The sequence below is a fragment of the Podarcis erhardii genome, assembly GCF_964252035.2.
Source record: "Podarcis erhardii genome assembly, chromosome: 4".
NCBI lineage: Eukaryota > Metazoa > Chordata > Lepidosauria > Squamata > Lacertidae > Podarcis > Podarcis erhardii.
This window is the reverse complement of record NC_138508.1, coordinates 42,444,512-42,471,285: the sequence shown is the minus strand read 5'-3', so window position 1 is coordinate 42,471,285 and position 26,774 is coordinate 42,444,512. Positions and strand designations below refer to the sequence as shown.

At 40.7% G+C, this 26,774-nt stretch overlaps 1 protein-coding gene across 2 annotated transcripts; it reads left to right on the top strand.

Moving 5' to 3' along the window:
- Positions 1-7,425: 7,425 nt before the first annotated feature.
- On the top strand, positions 7,426-21,267 carry MAEL (maelstrom spermatogenic transposon silencer). Of its 2 annotated transcripts, none has more exons than XM_081858514.1 (12): positions 7,426-7,698; positions 8,889-8,972; positions 10,708-10,813; positions 13,172-13,327; positions 13,777-13,818; positions 14,800-14,927; positions 15,531-15,585; positions 15,672-15,813; positions 16,912-16,974; positions 17,928-18,060; positions 18,384-18,465; positions 20,400-21,267. In XM_081858514.1, the coding sequence occupies exons 1-12, from the start codon at positions 7,567-7,569 to the stop codon at positions 20,501-20,503; spliced, it is 1,227 nt and encodes a 408-aa protein (XP_081714640.1). In that variant the 5' UTR covers positions 7,426-7,566; the 3' UTR covers positions 20,504-21,267. The 2 variants fall into 2 exon arrangements, with proteins under 2 accessions (XP_081714640.1, XP_081714641.1); XM_081858515.1 differs by having other exon boundaries at positions 7,697-7,753.
- The last annotated feature ends 5,507 nt before the right edge of the window (positions 21,268-26,774 follow it).

Genomic DNA, 26,774 nt, shown 5'->3' with positions numbered 1-26,774 from the left:
GCAGTCTTCGTGTTTAAGGACTAAGTGGAGTAACTGAAAGACTAGTGAGAACAAGCGGCCGGATCTAAGAATGTGTACCAACGAAGCTGAGGGGGAAGAAGGGGCATGTGGTCCCAAACCTGAAAAGGGATCTTCCTAGGCATGCAGAGAAAACACTTATAAATGCTCAGCACCGGATGCATTAATCCTTCGCTGGTGCAGACATATATACTGTATAAACATCCACAAGTGCAGGGACAAGATAGCCAAACACTATTAGTTAAAACTCCTCTTCCAATACAGTAAATAGTTTCTTATGTATAGTTTCTTACGGTTTTCACATTATAGCTAGTAATAGAACAGTGCAGGCTTTTATCCTCCTGTTCTGTCTTATTTTATCTCTTATTCCCCCCTCCCTTATCTCATTTCACTGAAGCTAATGGCAAAATCTCTTTGTGTTGTTGCAAAATTTAGCAGGAGTGTTTTTGGTATGCATTCAAATAACTATTTATATATCAATGATTTTATATTTACACAATTCTAAAGAAGATAGTGCACAAATATAAAATATATATGATTTGAACTTTCTGGACTATTCCAGCAGTGATCAAGGCACACGAAATACTTGCACAGAACACCTCTCCCATTCTAAATGCCATTGCACTTATCAACTACAAAATAGGAATGGAAATAGTTACCTCAGCCTAAAAGTCTGAGTTAACCTGAATTTTTTCCTGGCACAAACAGGTACTACCACTAACAATTACGGTAAATTATCAGGCTTGGATCCAGCCTTAGAATAATAGAATTGTAGAGTTGGAAGGGCCCCCAAGGATCATCTAGTCCAACCCTCTGAAGTGCAGGGATCTTTCACCCAATGTGAGGCTTGAACCCACAACTCTGAGATTAAGAGTCTCATGCTCTACCAACTGCTATTTGATCATACTTAAGTTGCTAACTTAATTCCTTTGATTTCAATGGGTTTACTTGATGCATGTTTAAGTCTGGATTCAACCCACAGAAAATTTCTGGCTCACTGAATAACAATTAAATGATAGGTTGGGGGTTGCTAAATCATGTGTTACTTAAAGCTGCTGTTGCCATGCATTGTAAAGGGCTTCAGCCATAGATTTTTGCCTTCCTTGCTCTTCCCCAAATCACCACCCTTTTCTGCCTTCATTCCCCCTCTGCTGGCCGAACAGAGATACACCCAAAAGCTTCTGCGACTAAAGCATATTTCTCTAACAATGTATTTACAAGAAAAGTGTCAAAGAAGTGGTCCATTTATGGTCTACGTCCAACTTGTTTTGGATCTAAGGCATGTGGGATAAAATCCCATCTTAGTAATGGAATGTTTATGTGGCCTGCCTTGAGTTCAGCCTCCATTCCTTCCCTATAAAGGTGTGCAACTGTGACCTACCTTGTGGATTTGGTCTGAGGATGCACAAGGTATAAACTATGAAAGATTTTCCATGAATTGTTAATCGTAATATCTGCAAATGCTCAACATGAAAGTGCTGTATTAAACTTTCATCTTCTGTACCATCTGTCAAGTAAGTGGTGGAATGAGACAGCTGTCACTGTAGAAGAAAAAGAGTAACAGAAATCAGTCAGCTAGTTAAGCAGTTGGTTTCAAACCTAGGGAGGGAATAATGGCACTGATGCTGCTTAGTAGATAACTGTGCTAAATGAATCCTTTGTTATATATTTACACAGCACTTAATATAATCAATCAATCAGTTTACAGATGAAAAATGCAAAAAATAAACACATCAAAGTAGCACACAATTAAAAAAATAATTAAAATTTCATGGTAAAATACCAATAAGCAAAAACTGATCAATATGTGATCAAAAAAATCTGCAGTCAGGGAAAGCAGAAAGGTTTTCAGATGCCTCTTGAAATCACAGTAATATATGCTCAGTTTCCCAAGTGTGTATTTCAGATGTTAGGTGCCACAAGATAGAAGACCCTCTTTCGTGATGACACAGAAACCCCACTGATTTCAGTATAGTGAGCAGGACCTTCCCTGAAGATTGTAGGGATCTGCTGGCACAAAGGCACAAATCATTAGGCTGCGGCTTACGTTTTCAAATCAGATGGAAGCTGGTTTGAGGAAAAGTCCATCAATCAACAGGATTTCTCAAGAAGTTACAGGATGCATGGATCGTGGCTAACGTCATGTGTACTTGGCTTCAGACAGTGGATGTTACACTGGAGCCAGAGTAAACAGTACTGTGATGTGTATGCAGCCTAAAGCTAAACTCTGCTGTTCTCCAAACACTTCAGCCTTGCCCTTTCTTTGCCATTCCTCCCAGATCCATTTTATGCCTTTAACTACAAATTCCACTATGCAGTTCACCTACCACAATACCACATGTATGCAACCCCTTCGCTTTCCCAGCAGAGGCATGAATTATGACACCACAGTAACACATTTCATGATAAGAATGGAGTTACACTGATTTGTACTAGCTGAGGACTGATTCCTTATTTTATGCATAAAATATTATCTGTAAAGTTCTGTATAGAACAGACTCAAGTCTTCACAACACAAAGATAAGGAATTAGATATTCCTTTTTTTCTGCTTATTTCAACTATTTGTTAAACAGCAAAATCTAACTCGTAGCTCCTTGTTGGAACAAATCTGCAGATGTTTTCCCAAATTATAAACATAAGTATTTGGTTAATGTTTTCTGTATTTATTTTTTCCCTCCAGTACTGGCAAGCCAACTTGGCAAAGACCACCTTTCTTGAAAATAAAGTTTGACTCATCGCTCAGGAAAGATATTCTCAATTCAAGGAAGTGGTATTGTTCTGTGTGCAATGCTGATTTATTCTCACTTTAAAATACCCCTGTGTTCTGAGTTTATTAATAGTTAGGCTCTGTGTGCTAAGCACAACAAACAATTTAATTCTCCCAGTAGCTCAGATCACAGAACAGAATAGACCTTTGGCCTCCTTCTCCTCCTTTCTGACATTCATGCTGATTGCTCAGCTTAAAAATTAATTTGAAAACCAGAGTTCCATAAACCTCCCTATGGAGGTATGAACCTGTCATTTTTGTGGTGAACAGAACAAGCAGTTTCCTGACACACCATTTCCCCCGGTCCTGTTGTTTTGATTCCTGACTTAGGTCAGGAAGTGGAGTGCTAACCTGTCTCATAGCTCTACTTCCCAGCCAACAGCTGTCATCACCTGTTTATTTGTATGTCTGTTTATCTGTATACTTGTGTGCCTTTCCATTGTTTGAAAAAGCATTTGAATGGGCCAATGGAAGAGCAATGCCACATTGCATACTTTTTGCTTCTGTGTGGCCCCATTCTATGGACCTTCAGTGATACTGAAGAACAGAGATTATTTTCTGTTGATCTGATACGACTCTGTCCCAAGACGAGGGTGAAATGTACCAGACAAACACTCTTGTGTTTGTACTGTCTCAGTTACACTCCAGGCAGCTCAAACAATATTTTTCTTAAATTAGGGAGGGTTTAAGTGTTTTTCCCCTCTTTACAGTGATATATTTCTTCTTCTTTTTAATTTTCAATAGGGAAAAAACATGTTGTTGTAAAACCTCTATCTCAGTTACCGGCCAATTATTTAGTAGTGCACGTATAATCCACTATTGGGCCAAGAAGAACAGTTTTGCATTATTCAGCACAAGCTTGCATTGTATAATGGAGTTTAATTTTGAATCTCTCTGATCCCATCCCAGTCACCAATTGCAGCTCTTAACTGACTTTAAAGGATTTATATTTGGCTGATACAGGAAAGGGCATGATTGTCCTGGTGTGTAACACATTCCAATTAGACACTGATACTTTTTAGTAAACAAACTTCTGTTAGTCCAATAAAATATATAAATCAACTGTTGGAAATGCCTTAGTCTAGCCTTTGCCAACCTGGTGCCTTTCAGATGTTTTGGACTACAACTCCCATCAGGCCCAGCTAGTACTGTTGAGGTGGCCAAGGCTAATGGAAGTTGTAGTCCAAAACTTCTGGAAGCCACCAAGCTGGTGAAGGTTGTCTTAGAATGAGTTGAGAAAGAATACTACACTAAATTCAATACCAAAACAAAACTGGGACTTCTGTGAACAAATGGTTTTGAACTGGTGATGCCCTTTTTGTAATAGTGTCCTAGCAATCTGCAAGAGCAAGAGTAATACAATGCTATAAAAGTGGTGCTGCAGACCATAAAAGCTGCTCTTCTGCCCAGTTATTCCTCCTTTCCCCCTAATTTACCAGCTTTAATCTCTATCACTAATTTCTTCTCACTATAGTCATGTTTCTCTCCCCCCCCTCCCAACATGCTGCTGACTCCTGACATCTTTACATGGACACCCTCTATCTGCATAATCAGGCTTCCATATAAGCTGTCTCCGTATGTTGCACTTTCTTTTTCTAAAGTTCCCACATGGCAGGACGCTAAAAAGAAGGATGCAAGGCATCTAAGAATGTCATTCAAAATGTGGGGGTATGATGGCACAGGGTGGCCCAGCATCAACACTTCACCTGCATGTCTGCAAATATTAGGAGCATAGGGGCACAAGCAACGTATCCTTGGCTACGCTCTGTCAGGTATAAGAAAATGGCAGCTTGATCTGCAAGAAAATGGTAGGGTATACATCCCCTTACTTAAAATATTCCCCTTGAATCTTTATTTGATTCACTATTTCTTTGTCTTCGTCTGCACATCCCTACAGCTCACACTCTGGATTTACCTTGCAGCAATTTCCATAGAAACTGTGATTTCTATAGCTTTTTGAGATGTGAGGCAGCATTCAACAAATAGGTGCTGCTAAATTGCTTCATTATATTTGCTAAAGGACAGCATGACACAAAAAGCACCATTTAATACTGCAGTGACTTCATATTGTTCAGTCAGTTTCTTTAAGACTGCCATACACTATAAAAGCTTTCCTTTGCTAGCACTCCACATTGGAATCTCTCTTTCATCACTAGCACATTCACAACAAATTGCTGCTGAAGCACTTACGGTACTTACTTTGCCTCATGACAAATATTTTTGTTCTTGGCTGAATCTAGTCAATTTATAGTCTGCAGCCTTTCCTTTCCATAAGACTCAGGAAAGTGGGTACAATCTGTCTGCATGTGTTAATGTGTGCCTGCATGTCTTTTTCCTTCAGGGTTCTTAACGTGCTGCTGAGGTAATGAGTCGTAGAGGTGCTTCTGAATAAGGACAGCTTAATACTGACTACCATGTACTGGTGCAATCCAGGGCTCAGTGGTAGCCATTCTGAGAGCATGGATAGCATCCTTCTCCTGGCAGAGATGCACAGCCTGATAATATTTTCAGAATAGCTGCCGCTGTTACGGAGGGCACAGCAAGCTTTCAAATTAGATTTTCTATTTTAACACCACAATACAGGATAGGATTGTAAGTGTTCAATTTCTGCTCCTATCTATCATCAACATATCTGGTTTTGTTATACTTGTATTGATAAGGCACCATCAGTGTACACTGCACTTTACAGACCTATTAACAGTAGGTCCTGCCTCCAGAATATTGCAGTCTAAATACAGTATAAGCAATATAGGGTATGATGGGAAACAGCAGAGAAAGAGAAGAGAGGGAGGGATGTGTTGGAATAATAAGGTATAAACTTGGGCAAATGCAGCCCACTATGCATTCTTGGACTTCATTTAATTTAGGGGTGAGTTCTACTGTGCCCAATTCAAATGGGAAACTGCAGAGATATGCATTGGAGGCACTATGTATGGCAATTACATTGGCAAATGATGAGGAATTAAGAAAACTCATCTGTAACATACCTAGCATAGGTTTTGCATGATGGCCAAAAATATCCTTAGTAAGTGACTCATACCCGGTCTTGCCTCTGTTGTACTTTGTTCTACATAACAGCTTTGTATGATGCCATTACATTGCACCTAACAATTATGGCTTCAGCTTGCACTTTTCTGATGCGCTGAGGCAACTAGCAATGCTAATGCGCAACAAGAGATTCTGCAGCATTGGTACAGCATGAGCCCAACTTGTTAACATTCACCATAAAAAACTGCTGGAAATTCTGACTACGGTGTTCACTATGCAAAGCCCATCTGTACTGTGTGGGTACTGGGTTACAGATAAAAATAAAAACAAGAAAGAGTCAGACTAACAGATGCATTGCTGCATAAATTTGCATTGACTAGACTTCCTCCTCACCAGAGACATGAAAGGTTACTTTCAGATATATAGAGAGATATAGATACAGATACACACACACACACACACACACACACACACACACACACCCCCCTAAAGAACGGAGGGGACGAGTGTAACTAATGGGGCCAAACAATCCTGAATTTCAAAAGTCTGGAGCATTTATGTGCAGAGCCAAAACAACAAAATGACCAATGCACAGCAGTAGACCCAGGTAATACTACACTATATTTTTTCCCTGTCTGCGGTTTACTAAGTGAATATCTGGAGTCCCAATTAAAACCAAACTGAATATACTGAAGTTGGAGTTTCTGTTACTGTTGAAGTGTGGTTCAAACAAAAGATAACATTGAAGCTCCATTGGCAATCCTGACAGCTTTTTCTTTCTTAAAGAGTAGCCATGGGATCCCCAGTTTGGATCAGGGATTCAAATATTCCCTCCCTGAAGCTATTAGCCACAGAATAGGAAAATCTTCCCCACACTATGGCTGATTGCAGCTTCAGGAGAGGGGCAATAAACATTATTTGCATGGGGGCAAAGGACTAAACTCCCATTCTGGTATCTAAATGTTCTTGAACCACAATCTAACAGCATAGAGATGAACTGATAGGAAAAGCTTGCCCAGTTAAAAGTACAAGGAGCCCTCTCACAAAACAGGGTTGCGATCTTGAAATATAGTTTGCAGGTTCAAACCCAATGAGCCAAGATGACTTTGAAATAAGAAAGGGTGGGAGGTTACCCTCCAATACCAATAATTCATTACAGGGACTGTGAATGCATCAGCCCAAAAGCATACCTCTCTCTTTTTTTTTGTACGTTTAATCTTTATTTGGATGGGGGTGTATTCTTACTTTTCATTTGACCTCCCCCCCCCCCCACCATTTGCCAGTTTCATAATATGTTTCGATCAAGATAAATATATAGCAGGGCGTGCCAGGTCAAACTTAGCAAGCCAAGAAGGTGAACTTGAAGAATTCCATGACTGGCTTGCAGAAATTCACAAGAGGCGAAACTTTGAGGAGCAAACAAGCTCCGAGACACCGTGGTGGGTGTAGGCCTCACATCAAGACTTGCTTATTAGAAAAGCATTTCACCCCACAGCCCCATGAAAACACTCTGCAACTTCCATGCGAATTAATATCAAAGACGTGAAAAAAGAAGAATGCGCTTGGCTCTACTTCGGGTCACTTTAATTTTTTATTTTTTTAATCATTCTCATTCCCCTCAGCGAATCCCGGCTTTCCCTCGCCGCCAGCCGCGCGCACGTGGAGGCTCCGTCGTCAGTGCGGCGGGGCCCAAAGGGCGGCGCGGCGTTCGGCCTCTCCTTTATAAGAGGGGAGAAGGGGAAGGAGGCGGACGTGCTGCTCCTCTCTGCTTCGGCCGTTTACCCCGAGCGCGATGCCTAACCGCAAAGGCGCGCGCAACGCTTATTATTTCTTCGTGCTGGAGAAGCTGCCGGAGCTGAAGCGGCGGGGCCTGGCCGTCACGGGCGTGCGGGATGCCATCCCGTTCTGTTCCGACGACTGGGCGGTGAGCGGGGCGGGCCTCCTCTCTCTCGCCCTACTTGGTCGGCGCGGGGAGCCACGTTAGACCCTCCATGGAGTTGGATAACCTGTTTTTGATTCTCAAAGAGGGAGGGGGACAAGTTGTCGATAGTGGTTACGTATAAGCTGTTTGGGGAATTTAACCCCCCCCCCCATATACACCCCAGCTGAAGAATGAATGCTGTAAAATACTTTAAAAAGAAAAGTGAGGTCAACATTTTCATTAATTAGACCCTTTTTACCTCACTTTTCCTATCAAAGACTCACGGTGGCTTAGAATGAGCAACTTTAAAAAAAAAAAAAAGTTTGGTGCGGACTTTAGTAACTGCTATTGTAGGGATGGGGAGTGACTGGCTACCCTACCACTTAGGTTTGGTTTCAGCCCTCCTTTTTTTTTAAAAAAAAAAGTCTGTAAAGAAATGGTGGACTCTTGTAAGGTGCATTCCCCGAATGGGTTTTTCCCCCACTGCCAGTCATATGCACAAAGCGGCATCTGCCAAGGTTTGAAAAAGTAGTCATGCCATGCTATTCGCAATAATCCAAAAGGTGAAAGATTGGAGAAACTAGAAAGATGACTAAAGTGAGTGCATATAAATATACAGACTGCAGGTTGCAGATATACAGGTTGCAGACTTCCCAAATCCTCCTTTAAAAGTTGAGTTACTTAACTGTGGCTTTGAATTCTTGGTATGTGAACAGGGTTTACACCCTTTAGGTACAACAGTCTTGCTTCAGGTTATGCTACAAGCACCCTGGGATATATCCAACTAAGTTGTACTCAGATTAGACCGTTTGGAATCGATGGATTGACATTTCTTAACTGTTGTCCAAGTCTGCTTTGAGTATGGCTAATATCGGATACCACTCATTTACTGGTGAGTGAACCACATTGAATTCTGTAGGCTAGGGCTTTCCTCTAGACAAGCTTGCAAAGTTCTTAGTGGCGGGAAAGTTGCTGAGCACAATCCACCCAAAGTTAATCACTTTTTAACGTTAGGCTGACTTCTATGAGTGTTAAGATTGTTCTTAACTTTCCCAGTGGAATTACTGAGGCTTAAAAGCCTTAACTGACTGCATCGTGTTCAGTATCTTGGTGTTGTAGTGATGGGGGAAATTGCTTTAATTATGGTAGAGAAATAATGGCAAGCCCTTATATTATACTGGTTTTACTTCAAGATGCTGACTGAGGAGCAAAAAGAAAAGTATGCAGAAATGGCTCGTCAACGGAAAGCTAAGAAATCGGAAGTAGCAACAAAAGAGGTGAATGAATGAATATGGAATAGGGAAAATCAGTTTTATATTTTCAGAGGCAAGTTAGTAATGATATAATTATAGTATAAATTGGAAGAAAATCCCATTATTTATAGTCCGTGGGAACAAAAGAAAAGTAACTTTGATGTGTTTGAAAGAAGGTTCTGAGTGAGCTGGTCAGTCACAGGTGTTGTATAGTTGTGATTATAATGAGCCCTTCCAAACAAGCCAGCTAGGTTTTTATGTTGCAGCTGTTCCTGAAATAGGAGGATTGAATCCTTTGACAAAGTTCACATCCACACTATACATTTGAGACACATGAGTTCCACCAAGGAATCCTGAAAATTGTAGCTCTGAGGAGTAAAGTACAGTTCCCAGGATTCTTCGGTGGAAATAAATGTGTGGTGTGGATGTGACCTAATAAGCAAACGTAACAATAGAATGCAGGGATCAACGTTTATAATTTAAAAATGTGAGCCTTAAAACTGGTGATTGTGTTGTATGTTACTTTTTCTTGTAAAAATAGATGGGAAGTCTGAATTGTAAGCTTTCTAGTCTTGAAAATTGTGAGTTAATATTTAAATTAGATATATCACAGTGTAACTGAGTTTCAACTATAGATAATCCACAAGAAGATTGTTTTTAGCATGTGATGGCATCCAGTGATGCCTATTTGTTTGCACAACTGAAATATGCTTGTGAAATTGGACTTCCCCTTGTTCTTCCCAGTCCCCACAAAACCTGCTCTGGAAAGGTCCAAAATCCAGAGCAGATTTGCACTACACTAACTCCCACCCATAGGTTACAATGGAAGGTCTATAGGTGAGGTCAGTTCTTTTTTTTTCTAAAAAAAAATGTTTAGGGGTACTCTCATTTTGACTCAAGAAAATGACCATTTTATAGTTCAAATTGAGGAAAATAAATACAGTCATACCTCGGGTTAAAGACGCTTCCAGTTAAATCTTTTCAGGTTGCGTCCTGTGGCGACCTGGAAGTAACGGAACGGGTTACTTCCGGGTTTCACCGCATGCGCAGACGCTCAGAATGACATCACACGCAATTGCAGCACGCACAGACGCAGGTTGTGTTCTGCTCATGATGCGAACAGGGCTCCAGAACGGATCCCGTTCGTTCGCATCCAGAGGTACCACTGTACAGTAAATGGACAGAAGTACAGAGATTCACAGAATATTTAGAGGTCTGCGTCCCCCCAGAAAAAAAGTACTGGGTGAGGTTTCCATTCCATCCATCCATTCCATCATACCATTGTGGTAATTTGGACCCCTGCCGTTGGTGTGGCTGCACATCACCTATGTGAAAGTGGGAGTTCATACAGATGTCACCTTAGTGTAAGCCGAGTACAGTGGTACCTCAGGTTAAGTACTTAATTCGTTCTGGAGGTCCGTTCTTAACCTGAAACTGTTCTTAACCTGAAGAACCACTTTAGCTAATGGGGCCTCCTGCTGCTGCTGCGCCACCGGAGCCCGATTTCTGTTCTTAACCTGAAGCACTTTTTCTGGGTTAGCGGAGTGTGTAACCTGAAGCGTATGTAACCCGAGGTACCACTGTAATGAGGTGACTTCATGGCAGGGGGTGTATGTTATGTGATTGGCTCATAGTTTGCAGGTTCTACAGGGCCAGGAGAGGGAAAGATTAGTCTTAGCAGTTTTAATTGGATACTACTGTAGTTGCTTTCCCTTCATTCATATATGATTAACTGATGGATTGTCTACACTTTTCATAGCCACCCAGCCAAGTCCCACCGCCTCTTCCCACATTTCCTTCCACACAAACTGAGAAGAGAGTTTCTGCTCCAAACCTCATTGGTCCACCTGGGAAGAGTGATAAAGGTAAATGATAGTTATATTAGTTCACCTGATCTGCCCAACCTTCAATGTGTTCATTGTGACTGGAGACTGTGCTAGCAGGTCTGCTTTTTGTTGCTTCCAGGAAATTGAGTGGTAATTGTGGTTACCCCAGCCATTCTGGGTGTCTTCCAACAAATTATAAAACCACAGTAAAACATACATTAAAAACTTCCCTATACAGGGCCGCCTTCAGATGTCTTCTAAAAGTCAGGTAGTTGTTTATTTCCTTGACATCTGATGGGAGGGTGTTCCATAGGGCAGGTGCCACTACTGAGAAGGCCCTCTGCCTGGTTCCCTGTAACCTCACTTCTCGCAGTGAGGGAACCGCCAGAAGGTCCTCAGCGCTGAACGATGGGGGTGGAAACATACCTTCAGGTATACAGGACCAAAGCCTGAGAGCAGGACAGAGTTCAAATAAGGAGGAGGTGAAAGTACTGAACCTGGTGGAATAGAGGCAGTGGGTGATAAAGCATTGGGAGTGGGGACTCCAAATAAGAAACTAAAGCTGCTACAGGATTTGATGTTGAAACAAGAAGTTATTGAAGCCCAATGTAATTCTTAAGAGTTGTTGTCTACATGCCTTGATCAAAAAGTTCATTGGAACATTCAGGAGCAGCATTTTGTGTCCATGACATTTTGGTCCTTCTGATGCTTATGGTACAAGCAACTTGCTTTGGTCTGATGGTTATGGTGACCCATGAAGTATCTAGTGGAGCTCTTAACATGGGCAGATATTCTCCCAGATATTCCAACTGCTTGTGCATTTTTTTTTGAGTGACACTCAACTGCAGCATATTTGTGACAATGACTCATCATTTTACAAGCAATGTTGCAGTTACTGGCACATGGCACTACTTTTAAATCATCCGTTCTTCCCTCTCCAAATGTATAAAACATCCAAAATCTCCTGGTGGCTTCTCTGGTTATGCCTGCATGGCTGTCTGCAAGGCACTTTTTTTGGTAGTGATTTGTAAGCCACTTTGGAGGTTTTCTTTGACTGCAGAGCAGGATAAAACGTCATTCAGTAACTAAGGGAGTAGCTGAAAGTTTGCTAAGCAGGTTTAGAAGGATTCACTGCCCGTGACTAGCCACCAGCTGATATGTAAAGATGGTGTGATTTTGGTTTTTTGTACGTTTGCAAACTCAGGCTTTCTTCAAGCCTGTGATACTTCCCCTAGTGCATGGGTGGTGTAATGTGGGATGCGTAGGGATCCATACAGAATAAATTTAATACAGTGGTGCCTCGCAAGACGAAATTAATCCATTCCGCGAGTCTCTTCGTCTAGCGGTTTTTTCATCCTGCGAAGCAAGCCCATTGACGGCTTAGCGGATTAGCGCTATTAGCGGCTTAGCGGATCAGCTGATAAGCAGCTTAGTGGCTTAGAAAAAGGGGGGAGGGAAAAAAACCGCAGGAACTCGCAAGACATTTTCGTCTTGCGAAGCAAGCCCATAGGGAATTCGTTTTGCGAAGCACCTCCAAAACGGAAAACCCTTTCGTCTAGCGGGTTTTCCATCTTGCGAGGCGTTCGTCTTGCGGGGCACCACTGTAGAATGAGCTTTCTAGTATTACATAGGATTCACTGATACATTTAAAGCATTAGATCCAAGACGACACTTTCCAATTCTCTTGGTGTCAGCAGTGGCTTTGTGAGTTCTGAGGTTGCATCTCAACATCCCAGACAAGTTTCTGGGGTGTTTTTAGGCTCAGCTTGGGGGGAAATGTTGTCTCTGGTCTGCCAGAAAACTATCTTTTGAGATGGCCTCCATTGTTACTCAACTGCCAAAAAACATACGTAATTAAATAGATAATGTCTACTACATTGTGGGGAGCGGACCACTGTTGACCACTTTTTCAATGTAGACACTGTCTCATCTGAGGTTTCTTAACCACTTTTGTATTATAAAGAATATTAGCCTTGGTTTTATGATCTAAGATTGCTGCATCGTTATAAGCAGACTGTTGTGCCTGTAGCAGGTTGGGGGTGGAACACCACATGACAATTCAAAACTTGGCTACATTACCGCTTTAAATCCCGTTTCCCCTCTCAAGGACACTAGTTTGCTACAAGTTGCTGGGAATTATAACTCTGTGAGAGAGAAACTACAGTGCCCAGAATTCTTTGAGAGGGGAAATGTGCTTCAAAGTTATAATGTGCATGCAGTCCTAGTTCGGTTGAGGGCTGCCTGGAAATTGGAGTTGCAGGTAAGTGACTTAGTTTCATGATTTTTTTTCAGTGCTATAGGTGTACATTTTACTCCAAGTATTTTACTTTTTTGTTATAGTAATAATAATAAACAAATACTCTCCACTAATATTCTTAATACAAAATTTTGTTTCAGTTGTACTTGAAACCACATTCTTCTACCTGAATATCTTCAGCCATGGAATTCTACCCTCTCATTGCAAACAACGTTTCCTTCCTTGTGAAATTGGATGTGTGAAGTATTCACTAAAAGACGGCATAATTGCAGAGTTTCATCATTTTTTAGATCCTGGTGAGCTTTTGGAATCAGAAGAGATGAAATTTGTCTTTCATCTGTGCGGGGGGTGGGGGGAGGGAGAAGAAATGCAGAATTCTGTTTGTCCAGGACAGTTTATTTGTATACATTCTTGCACTATGAAAAAATAAAAATGGCTTCATATAGTGGACAAAAACCACATTGACAGCATTACTTAATGAAGAAATGAAACTTAACTGGAAACATTCCTTGTGTCAGCAGAATACATGAACTGCTCAAATCAATTTGTTTGTATGTTCTGCATTTTTAATCTCTGTGTTACGAAAGATACATTATAAAGAAATAAAATTGTACTTCTAGATGAGTATTTGGATACTGATTTACTATTCTGTAGGAAAGCAGAAAATGGTGTATTATAACCATGAAATCCTACAGACAGCTTGGTATTGCATAGTAAAGCCTGAGTTCTTTTTGGTCTTTTGCAGGAGAGGTGCCAAGGGGATTTCGCTTTCATTGCCAGACAGCAAGTAGGTATTGGGCAAGAGATGTGGAACCTATGGATTGGCAGCATTTTTTTATGACCCACATATAGTCTTCCAATTATTTTTTAATTCGTTTAAAGAACAGTTCTTATGCCAGATATCCTATGGCATTTTATTTGTATCTTGTTTATTATTATTTATACAAAATATTTTTATATCACCCTCATAAAATATCAGAGCAATATAAACAGTATAAAAGCACAAACTATTAACAGAAGGACAAAGCAATCTTTAAAAGGACTGGCTACTCAATAAAAAAATTAAAGAACAGTTTTAAACAACTGTATGGGCCTGTTTCCGTAACAAAGCTTAGTATGTCTTCCCAGGTAACATGTTGAAGTTATGCTCTTAACCAGACTCATACTCATGCATTCATTTAGGTTTCAGTCATTCACTTGTGTTTCCAGATAATAATGGTTAGACATTGCATACACCACCTTGCCCAAATCTTTGGGGAAGGAAGATGAAATTAAAGTATCTGGACTGCAGTGTTAGTGGTGTTTGCTGTCTGGTTTGCCCTATTCTCTGGTTCAGTGGTATTTTACACAGAGTAGTTCAATTCTTGAATATTAGGCAGTATATTACCTGCCTTGGGACTGCTGGTGAATGGCAGGCTATAAACGCATGTAAATAAATAGGATCCTTGGGTAATCATTTACCTTTCTAGACAGCTAGTGAAGTTCAACCATTGACAGGCCTTGACTGACCTGCACTTGGTTCAACTAGACATCTTGGGTCTAACAATCTTCCTTTACATTGGTGATAAACCCTATCTCACAGGGTTGTTGCAATGATAAAATACTTGAATAAAACACAGACAAGTTCTTGAATGATATATTTAAGTGTTTTTAGTGAAACTGATATATTAAATCCTGCGAACTGTAACTAAAGTTAAAAGTACAAATGCGTGTGAAATGAGGTGTTTCTTCTGAAAAGCCCTGATAAGGCACTTTGATTTTCTCTTAGGTGATGCTACACATAGGATTCCCCTATCTGGCTTTGAGCTTGTAACTGCAAATCATTCCGTTGTGTTACGTGAGCTATACTCATTTATTCAGCCACGGTGGGGCGCCTGGCCACCTGTGTATTGTAAGGTATAATGTAACATTTTTAGACTTTAATGGCTCTCTGCTTTTCAGAAGAAGTCAGATCAAATATCTCTACCCACATGCTTCAGTTAGCCTTTTCCCTGGTTAGCTGTGGTGTGTGTGTGTGTGTGTGTGTGTGTGTGTGTGTGTGTGTGTGTGTAAAAATATAGGTGACCTCACCTCAAGTAAGGTTGGAGTACACAGATGTTTTAACTTTTAAGCTGTCCATTGACAATCTCTATAGCATAAGGGCTTCACATAAAGATTTCCAGTTTTGTCGCCTTTCCTTAAGGATATTTCATTGGTACAAAGTGGTGTCTACATTCAACATAAAGAGCTTATAGTTGTATTCCTGAATTGTTGCTTCTCCAAGGCAGACCAAATACCTATGGACAGTTCTTTTGGCTTTGGTCAGATTATGTATCAAACAGCTGTAGACAGGAAAACTTCCTGTTACGGTGTTGGAGCAGATACCCTGATCAAGAATAACAGTTTTCTCGCATATCAGGAAACCTTAGCCATAGAGGTCTTATAATAAGAATATATAGTATAGGTTTATTAATTCTGTTTATTTGATTGTATAATGTATACTTAAAACTTCTTTTGCAGTCTTCTGACCAGTTTAGGGTCAACTGGTGCCTGCAGCATATGGCTAGAGAAGTGGGTAAGAAAATTTTCCTTTACAACAGGAAATAAGTTAATATTTAGATACAGTCTCGGCTCCTCCTAAAACTTACTTTTTTATAATAGGCACAGTTAATAATCTGGAGAGTCTCTGTGTGGAAGACCTTGTTGTGGAGCTGTATTATCAGAAGCTTCAAAAGGAGCCTTCTAAGGCATGGGTGTGTAACTCCCTGGATGCCTCCATGTGGGATTACTCCAGCAATACTAGGTATAATATATAGCTCTAAAAATCATAATAACTGCTGTACCTACCTGAACCACAGTGACTTGACTACTATGAGATGAGAGTCTGTTATGACCAGGAAAAAATGTGATTGACAGATTCTCCATAGTTGTACATTACACAAAACTATGGCTTAGTGTCTGGGGCAACCCAGTCAGATGGGTGGGGTACAAATAAATTATGGTGCTATAAGCGTGCATGTTGAATGCTAATCTAAAGCCTTGCACTCATTTCAGAAAAGAGTTTGAGACATTAAACTAAGGTTTAGACTCATTGAAATTGATGAACATGCTTGTGTTTAGTTCATTAATTTCAATAGGTCTGCTCTTGGGTAAAATTTGGTTGGAAACCACCCATAGAGCTATTTTGAAGTATTTAGTAGATTTTGAAGTCTAAACAGCCAGATTTTTCTACAATGAAGGTGGGTATCATTGAATGAGTTATTCCTCCCATTTGCTTCTATAGGCCAAGCAGGATTATGCAAGTTTTAACTGGCACCCTGTGTGGAATAGTGCCTCTACATGTTCTAGTCCTGCCTTAGCTTTGAGCAGCCAGCCTCAGAGTTCTACCAAATGTTTCACTTTGCCTATTTTTATTCTCTCTCGCTATATAAGAAAAAGCTATTGAACATTCTTCACTACTCTCTTCCACAAACCCCCTGGATTGTCCTCTTAAAGCACTTTATCTTGTGATAGTGGGTTGGGAAAATTAATGTTTCTGTCTTGAAGAAGTTTCTAATGCCAAACAGTGGAGTAGATAAAAAAAAAAGGTAAGTTGTTTGTCTAGAACTTGAAAATGTCTTACTGTTGAAGCATATACAGTGGTACCTCGGGTTACATACGCTTCAGGTTACAGACTCCGCTAACCCAGAAATAGTACCTCGGGTTAAGAACTTTGCTTCAGGATGAGAACAGAAACCGTGTTCCGGCGGCGCAGTGGCAGGCCCCATTAGCTAAAGTGGTGCTTCAGGTTAAGAACAGTTTCAGGTTAAGTACGGACCTCCGGAATGAATTAAGTACTTAACCCGAGGTATCACTGTATTTGAAACTCAACATTCATGATGAAAGTATTATTTCTACTTAGGTGCAAGTGGCATGAAGAAAACGATGTAGTGTTCTGTGCTCTTGCTACTTGCAAGAAAATTGCGTGAGTATGAAAATACAGTGAATATGTTAGAATGTTTTTGCATCTTAAAACTATTTAGGACATTAGTTTCATATACAATGTCTGGGGTCATCTTGTCTCTTTTTCAAGTAGAACCTGTTGGTTCTTTTGGATATTCTTTAGTAGGCATTTTGTCGGCTGCATTTGAATGAAGGAGCAACTGATGTGATTTTGTGGCACTTCAGCTATTATAAGAAGAAAGGAATTTTAAAGATCCAAATAAAATAAAATTATTTCTTTATTATTAAGTTTTCCAAGTGTCACTTACTAGACAGGTCAGTTGGGAAAACCTTCAGTTTTGCATTGTCACCAAAAAGGTCTTTGAATTTTGAGTATATTTCATGAGGAAGAATTTTTTTACCTTGCATTTGCAAATTTTGTTGTGGTTTAATTATTTTGGAGGAGGATGTGCCACATATATGCAGAGACCAGTTTTAACACACACACAAACACACACACACCTGATTCATCCAAACTGGTTGTCCAAGGCCTTAACTAGAAGGGGCTTGACAAGCAGCAACTTGTCTCTCAGACAACTCAAAAGATCTTCCCCTTTCTGCTGTCTCTGATAGGCTGACACCTGCAGTTTAATAACCTGGGCCTCACTTGCAAGTAGTTCTTTGGGAGGTTATAGTCTCTGCTCATGGCAGAGGGGTTCTTCAGGTCCCAGTTTCTGTAGGCTCCTGCTGCTATTCTATTAGAAGAAGTTGCTAAAAGGAACGACTTTTTATTGCCTCCTGGCTGATTTTCCTTCTTTAGCTCACCCAAGTTGGTTGCGCCCCCGCAGTTCAACCACTGCCTCCTATCACAAATTATGTTCCTGTATCCATGGTCTTGGTGCAGTATATTGTCAGTAGTATGTAGTTTTTAAATTTCTGTTCAGCTTGTGGAAATGATAACACATCTTCATGTTGGTGTTTTCCTGTCCAATATAGATATTGTATCAGCAATTCCTTAGCCAATATGTATTGTGTCCAGCTGACTGCATCTCACTTACCCTTGAGTGAGAAGGACTCCCAAAGCACAGCAAATCCTAAAATGGTGGTTCTGGATGCTGGACGTTTCCAGGTCAGCCTTGTTCATTTAACAGATTTGTTCTTCTATATCTTATCGGTAACATTTCTGGAGTGTACTTGGAAATGTAGGATGTAATCATGATATATGCTCAAAAATAATGATATAATTATATTTTACAAACACTTTTATTTGACCAATATGTCTAATTATGTGCAGAATATTAATACATCCATCAATAGGCACATTAGGCAGATATTCCTTATTCACTATATCCATCTTTTCTTTGTATACAAGGATGTCCTGAAAACCTGGTGAACGAGTCAGTGAAAGAATATCTCTGAATGTGTGGGTGCTCTTGTCTTTTTGCATTACAGAAAATGAGGGCTGCTGAGCGCACTGGAAATGAAAGGTACTTCCAATCTCTTAATGAGGAACTAGGTGCTGCCTCTTGTACTGGTGAGTGATTATCTATGTTGGAAAATTAAACGTAATGAAAACGAGTTGCTGTTAGAATCGTTACTAGTGTTTCACACCTGCATTTCTGTCAAAGAAAATGTGCCTGTATACTGATAAGTCCAACACATTCTTTCCTGATTCTTTTCTGGAGTTTCGAGTGTTCCTGCTCACTGTAGTCTACCATTAAAATATCTGCATAAAGCAAATGTAATGAAGCTTGTATGTTTAAACAGTCACAGAATTTCTCTGCAGTGATACTGGCTAAAATTTTAAGAAGGAATTCTCCTTGAGTGAGTTGCTCCTCCACTCATGTTATAACTTAATTTTATCATTTATATACTGTCATTTGTAGACTTCATGGCAGGTTCTGCATTGATTTTATTTAGTTGAATATTAAAATCAGTTAAACCATCAAGTTATTTACCTTCCTTGATAACAAGCATATTATGCATAAAGGGCCTGACAAAAGTTGGCATCTAAAACTGTAGGTTTGGCACCAAATGAATTTCCAAGGGAAGTGAATTTCAAAACGGGGGTGTTAAAACTGAGAAGTCTTGCTTTCAAGATACTAGGAGATCTCAAGTTACAGACTTGAGGAGGAATATAGTCTTTCAGGTAACTTGGTCCTAGGCCTTAAAATGCTTAGTCTGTGGAGACTAAGACCTTGAATTTGACTCAGTAGCTAATGCCAATGCTTAAAGACTAGTGTTACATGGTCCCGAGACCTTGTTGATCACCACAGTAGTTGCAACTTCAAAACTTTCTTCCTTCAAACTCATCAGTAGAGAAGCAAGGCTCTTTCTGCCTCCATCTTCATTTTCTCCCCCCCCCCCATTTTACCTGTTTAATTCTATAGTCTGTGCCATCTGAATACTTGCTGAATGCCATAGTGTACATTAAGTGCTCAACTTGTGACAGCAGCAAACTTCCTCCATTACGACCAACCACCATGTCATCCTGTGGTCACAACTGCTGTCTTTTCTTCCTAAAGCAAGGAGCATAAAGTAGACAACTGCTCCCATTGCCAGAGGCCTGCAAGATGAGCATTCCAAAACAGGTCCACAAGTGCCACCTAAGCAGATGCACTCAATATCGGCACCCATTTCTGTTACAGATCTCTCTGTGGTGCTGCAGCTTCAAGAAGTGGTTGCTTGTACTATGGCAATCTCCTTTAGCCACATGAAAAACACTCACCTTGGCTTAAACCGCCTTGGTATCAATCTTGGCTTTAATACCAAAGATGGAGATTACTAGGTGTGGATCACTGTGCCAAGGCTATTTTGATAAAATAAAATGCAGCTCTTGCTATTTTATCAGTTCTCCATGATTATAAAGGCCTCAACTGAAAGCAAGAAACTGTAGGCTTTGCACGGAAGGGAGAGCAAAATATTGTGATTCCACTTCCCTTACCAGTTTTATAAAGGTAAAGGTACCCCTGCCCGTATGGGCCAGTCATGTCCGACTCTGGGGTTGCGCGCCCATCTCGCTTAAGAGGCCGGGGGCCAGCGCTGTCCAGAGACACTTCCGGGTCACGTGGCCAGTGTGACGAAGCTGCTCTGGCGAGCCAGAGCAGCACACGGAAACGCCGTTTACCTTCCCGCTATAAAGCGGTACCTATTTATCTACTTGCACTTAAGGGTGCTTTCGAACTGCTAGGTGGGCAGGAGCTGGGACCGAACAACGGGAGCTCACCCCGCCGTGGGGATTCGAACCGCCAACCATGCGATCGGCAAGTCCTAGGAGCTGAGGTTTTACCCACAGCGCCACCCGCGTCCCTAGTTTTATAGAAGCCACTTAAACTGTTGTGACTCTCCTGTGAGCTTATTTTTTGATATTTATGATAGAAAATATCTAGCTGTTGGTGTTTAGTGTAAATTAAGATTTAATTATCATGGCTTCTGTGTTATATATTGACACATGCATTGTTTGCTTAGGTCAGCATCCTTCAGGAGTGAAAACAACAGGTGAAACAACTACTAGGCGTGGAAGAGGAATTGCCCGGTTTCTGGAGAGCGTCTCAAAGCAGTCCAGCAGTTAGACATTTGCAGTACAGTGCCTCCCATTCAGAACAGCTCTGCATATAATGATTCCCACCATTGTTGGGAATATAAATACTTTATATTTCCTTGGTCTGTCATGTGTTAAATATTATCTTTGTTTAATGAAAAAAGCCATTCTAATCCCATTGCAAGGGGTAAAATTTAAGTTTTTAAAATAACAAATGTTATTGTGAGTTGTGAAATATTATTATTTTTGTATGTAGGAATATTTAGTAGAAACTTGAAATAATGAAGTCAGTAGGATAAGAGATTAGATAATGAAACCAGAAGGGCAACTTTGTGGAAATGATGTCTGGATTTTTAAGTTCTGTTGTGCCTTTTCTTTAGAGCAAAGCCTATTTACACCTACTGGTACTTTACTGAAGTAAACCTTTGCTAAGGAACCAGTTGCAATTATGTTTTTTTAATAAGCTATTCTAGGATTTGGTATGGTACTAATTATATATTGTTTTTGTCAGAGGGGCAAGGTTTTGGTATAAAGCCCCTAAATTAGCCAACAATAGAAGCAACATACATTTTTTGGTAAAACTTGTAATCAGGTAATATCTCCCTCACAAAAGAAAAAAACCTATGAAGTTCTATAAAGGTACTACAATGATGTACTTTAAAAGTTGTTTTAAAACCATCTTTTTCCTTTCTTTTGTGTTATACATACATTCAGTCATTTAGTACAGAAAGCTTCTAAATCTTAACCATGATAGACCAGCTTGTGTGTTTAATTAAACACTTCTTTCCAATTTGATTTGGCATGTTCTGTCTGTATTTTGTGGTTCCAAATGTAGTATGGTATTATCAAGTGCAGAAAGGGAAAACTCAAATGCTAAAGTTATTTAAACTGAGATGAAAACAAATTTTAGATTGAGTTGTCTGAAGGACAGTCATGCACTGAAGAAACATGCAACTAGAATATAGATCTGTGAAAGTAACTTAGGAAAAATTAGATGTATGAAATGCATCCTTGCTTCCTTGCTGTGAAAAGGAATATGCTATTGGTCCAGTGGAAGTGGACATCAAATCCACTCCCTCTGACCCCCATCCCAACTGCAGATACTACAATTTCTGATGTCAGATTTGTGCCCTTCCATTTGCATAGAAACCAGTCTGCTGTATGTAAAAGGCAGCAGGACATTGTTGCTATAAAAATCACATTGGAAAATGCACAGGTGAATGATCCCCTGTTAATTGTAGAATAAATTACTAAGTCGTGTTGCAGAGTTGACATCTGGATCTGCCACAGAGTCAGGTTTCTGGATTTGCACCTTTTCTGGCTTTTTGCTGGAGATGAGGAGCAGTTTTAGGTTAGGGGGCCATCTGTAAGCCAGTACAGGCCTGCTTCCAAGGCCAGTGAGAGGGTGAGATGTAGATCATTGGTGATACATTTCAGTGATTTCAGCTGTGAACTACAAGCCACAAGAAGCGGTGGTCTGCCCTTTTCTGTTCTGCATCTGTCCTGTAGACCAGGCATGGAGAGCCTTTGACCTTCTATAAGTTGTTGAACTACAACTCCTGGTCATGCCTGCTGAGGCTGATGGGATTTGTAGTTCAACAACAGCTGAAGGGCCGAACCTTCCCCACCCTTTCTGTAGACAACCATTGCTGGATACTAATTTGGCCTTGTTCAGCTGCTGCTGGCTTTTTCTACTTCTCATGGATATTGTAGTTAGAGGACTGCCTGTTATAAATTCTTTCATTCTCACTGTCAAAGTCCGAACAGATGCAGTTGCTTCTGTAACTTCTTAAGGTCAAAGTTCTTGCAATCCGTTCCATTCCTTGCTGCAGTGAGGTTTCCAATGCTTTGGACTAAAGTGGGTGCTGCAGTGCACTCATGGGTACAGAAATTGGCCTTATATTCTACTACTTTTATCTCTGCAGCACTTGAAGACAGAGTCTCACGTATTTATTCATTGATATCTAGTCACCAGATATATATTTGCAGTACAGTTTCTTCCCTGTTTATCCTTCAGCCACCATTCTTGCTTTGTACTTTTGCTACAAAGTGGGATATACAAAGAACAAGTTTGTTGAGGCCCTTTTCTATGAGAGAGATAGTAGACAGCTGTAGCTTCCTAATTCTTACAGAAGAGAATAGGAAACTATATATGTTGAGTCAAACCAGAAGCATTGGTAGGAAGTAAAGGGACCCAGCCGCAGTTGGGCATATGCTTGGAGCAGGCGAAGGCTGGTTCAGCTGGTCTCGAGGTATCATGCCACCTCCATTCTGTCATTAGTTGGCCTACACTCACAGCTGTGTAAATAGGGAACGAGGAAGATAATCAGAAACTCCCCTAGCAATCTCTTGATCAGAAGGCATCATTGTCAGATGAATCTCTGAGGCACCTCACCTCAAAGGGATGTTCCACACAAGAGCTTACACTCTACATGTATAGATGCCTCAAGCATATAGCAGCTCTTTGCTCCAAATGGCAGCCCCTACCACACTTCTTGTAGCAGTGCTGCTGCTGCTGCCACTACCTGGAAACTGGCTTGGGTTAGCTGGGAGGAAGGAAAAGTTAGCTGCCACTATTTTCTTGTGACTTTCTAGTATCAGTAGTGGGTGGGGGTGATATATGAAGCAGGCCTCTGTATAGTCTCGATATTTAGCCCCATCACAACTTGTATGAAGTGCTGAGTTTGGGTATCTTCTCAAGTACTGTATCTGATAAGGAGCTTGGGGGGAAAATGCTTAGTGTGCCAGCTGTGCCCATTTTTGGAGGTGTCTGATCTGGCCACAGTGGCACATGCCTTTGTTACACCCCATTTAGATCACAGTAATGTCCCCTAAATGGGGCTGCCTTTGAAAAGTGCTCAGAAACTTCAACTGGCTCAAAGAGCTTCAGCCAGGGTGTTGATCACACTACTCCTTTGTTACAACAGCTGCACTGGCTACCAGTCTGTTTTGGGGCACAATTCAAAGTTACTGATTTTGACCTATAAAGCCCTGCATGGCATAGGTCTAGGCTATCTAAAGGAAACTGGGAGAGGGTTTTCACAGTGGCTGTTGCCTAGAGAAGTTAGACTGGCTCCCTCCAGGCAAAGACTCTTATTCCAGGAGGTCTTTGAGCATTGACTGTTTTTAAAGTGGTCTTGATAGTGTGCTGTACTGGGGGGAGTGTAACCTGCAATTTACAGTGGTGCCCCACAAGACGAATGCCTCGCAAGACGAAAAACCCGCTAGACGAAAGGGTTTTCCGTTTTTCGAGGCACTTCGCAAGACGAATTTCCCTATGGGCTTGCTTCGCAAGACGAAAACATCTTGTGAGTCTTGCGATTTTTTTCGCTTTTTTCTCCCTTTTTCTAAGCTGCTAATAGCGCTAAGCCGCTAATAGGGTTGCTTCGCAAGACGAAAAAACCGCTAGACGAAGAGAATCGCGGAACGGATTCTTTTCATCTTGCGAGGCACCACTGTAATAGGTTTTTTATATTTTAAAAAATTCCATATATAGCTTAATTACTTTTTTTAAAAAAACAAAACTTTAAATGTTAAGCTGTGTGTATTTTATATCTGTATTTGGTTTACTTTTTGTGACCTGCTTTGAGTCCCAGTTCTAGGGGAAAGGTGCAGAATGAATGAATGAATGCACACTCATTGATTTCAGGATGAAAACTTGATGGAGCTGTAGTTTGTATCTTTTTAGGGAACTTTGTCTGGTAACCTGTCCCTAATGCCCCATGTGTAAATGAGTCCTTTATCTGTTTTTATACATTCCAGGATTGAGCTGTGGCATAAATTAAGTCCTTGGGCATAAGGCCTAAGGCCTAAAACGACTCAACTGGGCTGTGAACTAGTCTACGTTGCATAATTATCAGCAGCCAAATGTATAAATAAGCTGGGTCCATGTGCACCTGAAAGCAATTACAGGCAGCATCTTTGCAAACGAGGAAATTTTATTCCTAGCTGATAGCTGAGTGTGACAAACATAGAAATAACTAGCTTGTCATCTGAAGGAAGAGTCTTCTGTACAGCATGACAGCTGGAAACTTATTGAGAGGAGATCTGAGGAGGAAACTTTGGAAAGTGCTCATTTAGACTTTTGATTCAGTGGCTATTGCTTGCTTGCCTGCCTGCCTGCAAGGTATTGTCTGCGATATCCATGAAGCCCTGATATCCTGATAATACCCAAGCAGCTAATGAGAGTCGCTTTATAAACTTCTTTAAAGGAGTACAAAGAATGCTATTATTAACTTAACCTTGTATTATCTCTGTTCCCTCGCTTTTCCCAAGCTCTGACTTAAACCCTCGCAAGCTATTGTAATTGCCACTTTCAGGCAATTCCACACCCCCAGGACAGCAGGTGAAGCCAGGATGTGAGTTTCTTCCAGATCTCCTTTCAGTGGAGCAGCATGTAGTACCAATTCTCCTGGTTTGTTGTTTGTGTGCATTTGTATGACCATCAAAGTTGTTGTCTGCCCCAGAAAGTTCAAATGAAACAAGCAATGTATTTGGGCTGCAATAGAAACCTATTACAGGCCAGAAACACACACACATCTTATCTAGGGGTTGTCCATTTGTGAGGTGAGTGCTTCAAAAATTCTGCAGATAATTGTTTGGATTCTTGTTTAATTTGTTTAGAATTCTTGCTTAGTTTATATCCTAACAGGAAACACTTCTGCTCTTCTGTTCTGAGAACTTGGGAGGGTCTCCAGAAGCAGGAAAGTGTGTGTGTCCTGTTTAGAGAGAGCTTCCTTAGTGTAAAAATTAACCTCCCATATCTCATCGGACACTGCCACAATGACTAAGCTTCCTGGATTTTGTTGGCTAAAGTTGTGCATGAACTTGCGGGTGTGCAGGTACTAGATACCAACACTATGCAATGATGAAAAGGGGCAGAAGGTGTTGATTTTAAAAAAAAGTGATTGTGATGAAATATATGACAGAGCTGCCTTAAATTTGGATCCTGCAAGTCTGGCAGCTTTCCAACTTGAATTCTCCATTGGCATGTCTGCAGCACTGGAAATTACTGTATACTGGGTAGGGATATTGACCATGGTCATGTGATGAACTGTAAACCATAACTGTCCCAGGGTTCAATGTTACAAGTGAAGGTGCATTCCAGTTCCAAACCCATGTAGTGGCAGCTCCTAAATAAATAATCAGGAATGGTCACTTGTCAGGTCTGAAATACACAGTGGAGGAAAGGTCCCTCTCCTAATGGGTACAACAAGGAAACCTCCAGCCAGATTGTGACCCTAAAAGAAACGACAAGTTCATAAAGGGCAGGACTTTAAGGCGGGAGGGGAAGTTCATTGCCAGAAATTTAGAGGCCTTTCCTTCTCTCCATCTGATGCTACAGGATTGTGTCATCAGATTCTCTTTTCAGTAAGACCCACTTGCACACGTGTTACTGCTTCAGGAACATAAAGCATTGGCATTTTTATGTTTTAAATGTTGATTCGGCAGATTTCCTTTGTCCAGGCTTTCATTCCGTTTACTGCCTCATGTCATATAAAGGATTATAAAGTTAATAAGGGCAGCATCCCCCCCCCCTTGGTATGATTCTGTAAGTCTGTTTTCTGAACTAGCGCTTGGAAAAGAGTGGAGCTAAAATGGAGCAGACAACAAAGTTTGTAATCTTTCTTAGCGAGTCCTGCAGGTCATAAGCATCCTTTGTTGAAATGAAATTAATGTTTCAGTGCCCCATTGTGAGGTCTGCTCTTAATTTGTATTTGGCAATTAGGAAAAAGAGCATAAATTTACTAACTTATTTGAATAACAAAGATAGCAGCTTTTTGCAGAATTGAGGTATTTAGGCAAGGGCAAGAATAGTAAAGGACTACAGGGAACGCATTGCAAAGCAAGCTGTATGTTGAGAACAGAGTTCTGTGGTAGATGCCAAAATCTATCCACCCACCCAGCCTTTCCAATCCTGACTCATTGCGTCTATTTCAAACTAGGTTAGTTGTTGATCAGATACTGCAATGATACACATCTAACCTCTATATAGCTTCAACTGTTCCTTGCCGAGACCCCACCTCTGTGTGGCCTACAGTTTAGTCACAGTGCACTCTATTATCTGCACTATGATGGTGGGACTGGGAGCTTTCCCTGTGCTGTACCTGGTGTGTACTAAAAGAAGAAGACTTCTTGCTTTGGGAATTAAGTACTCAAAGCACCAGAAGTACTGGCATGTTTTTAAAGATTTGCTGAATTTCCCCTCCTTGGCATCCAAAAACAACACACTTATCACCGAAAAATAGGGTGACTATATTTCGAATATGTAATTTTCAGGATTTTAAAAACTGCTAGAGGAT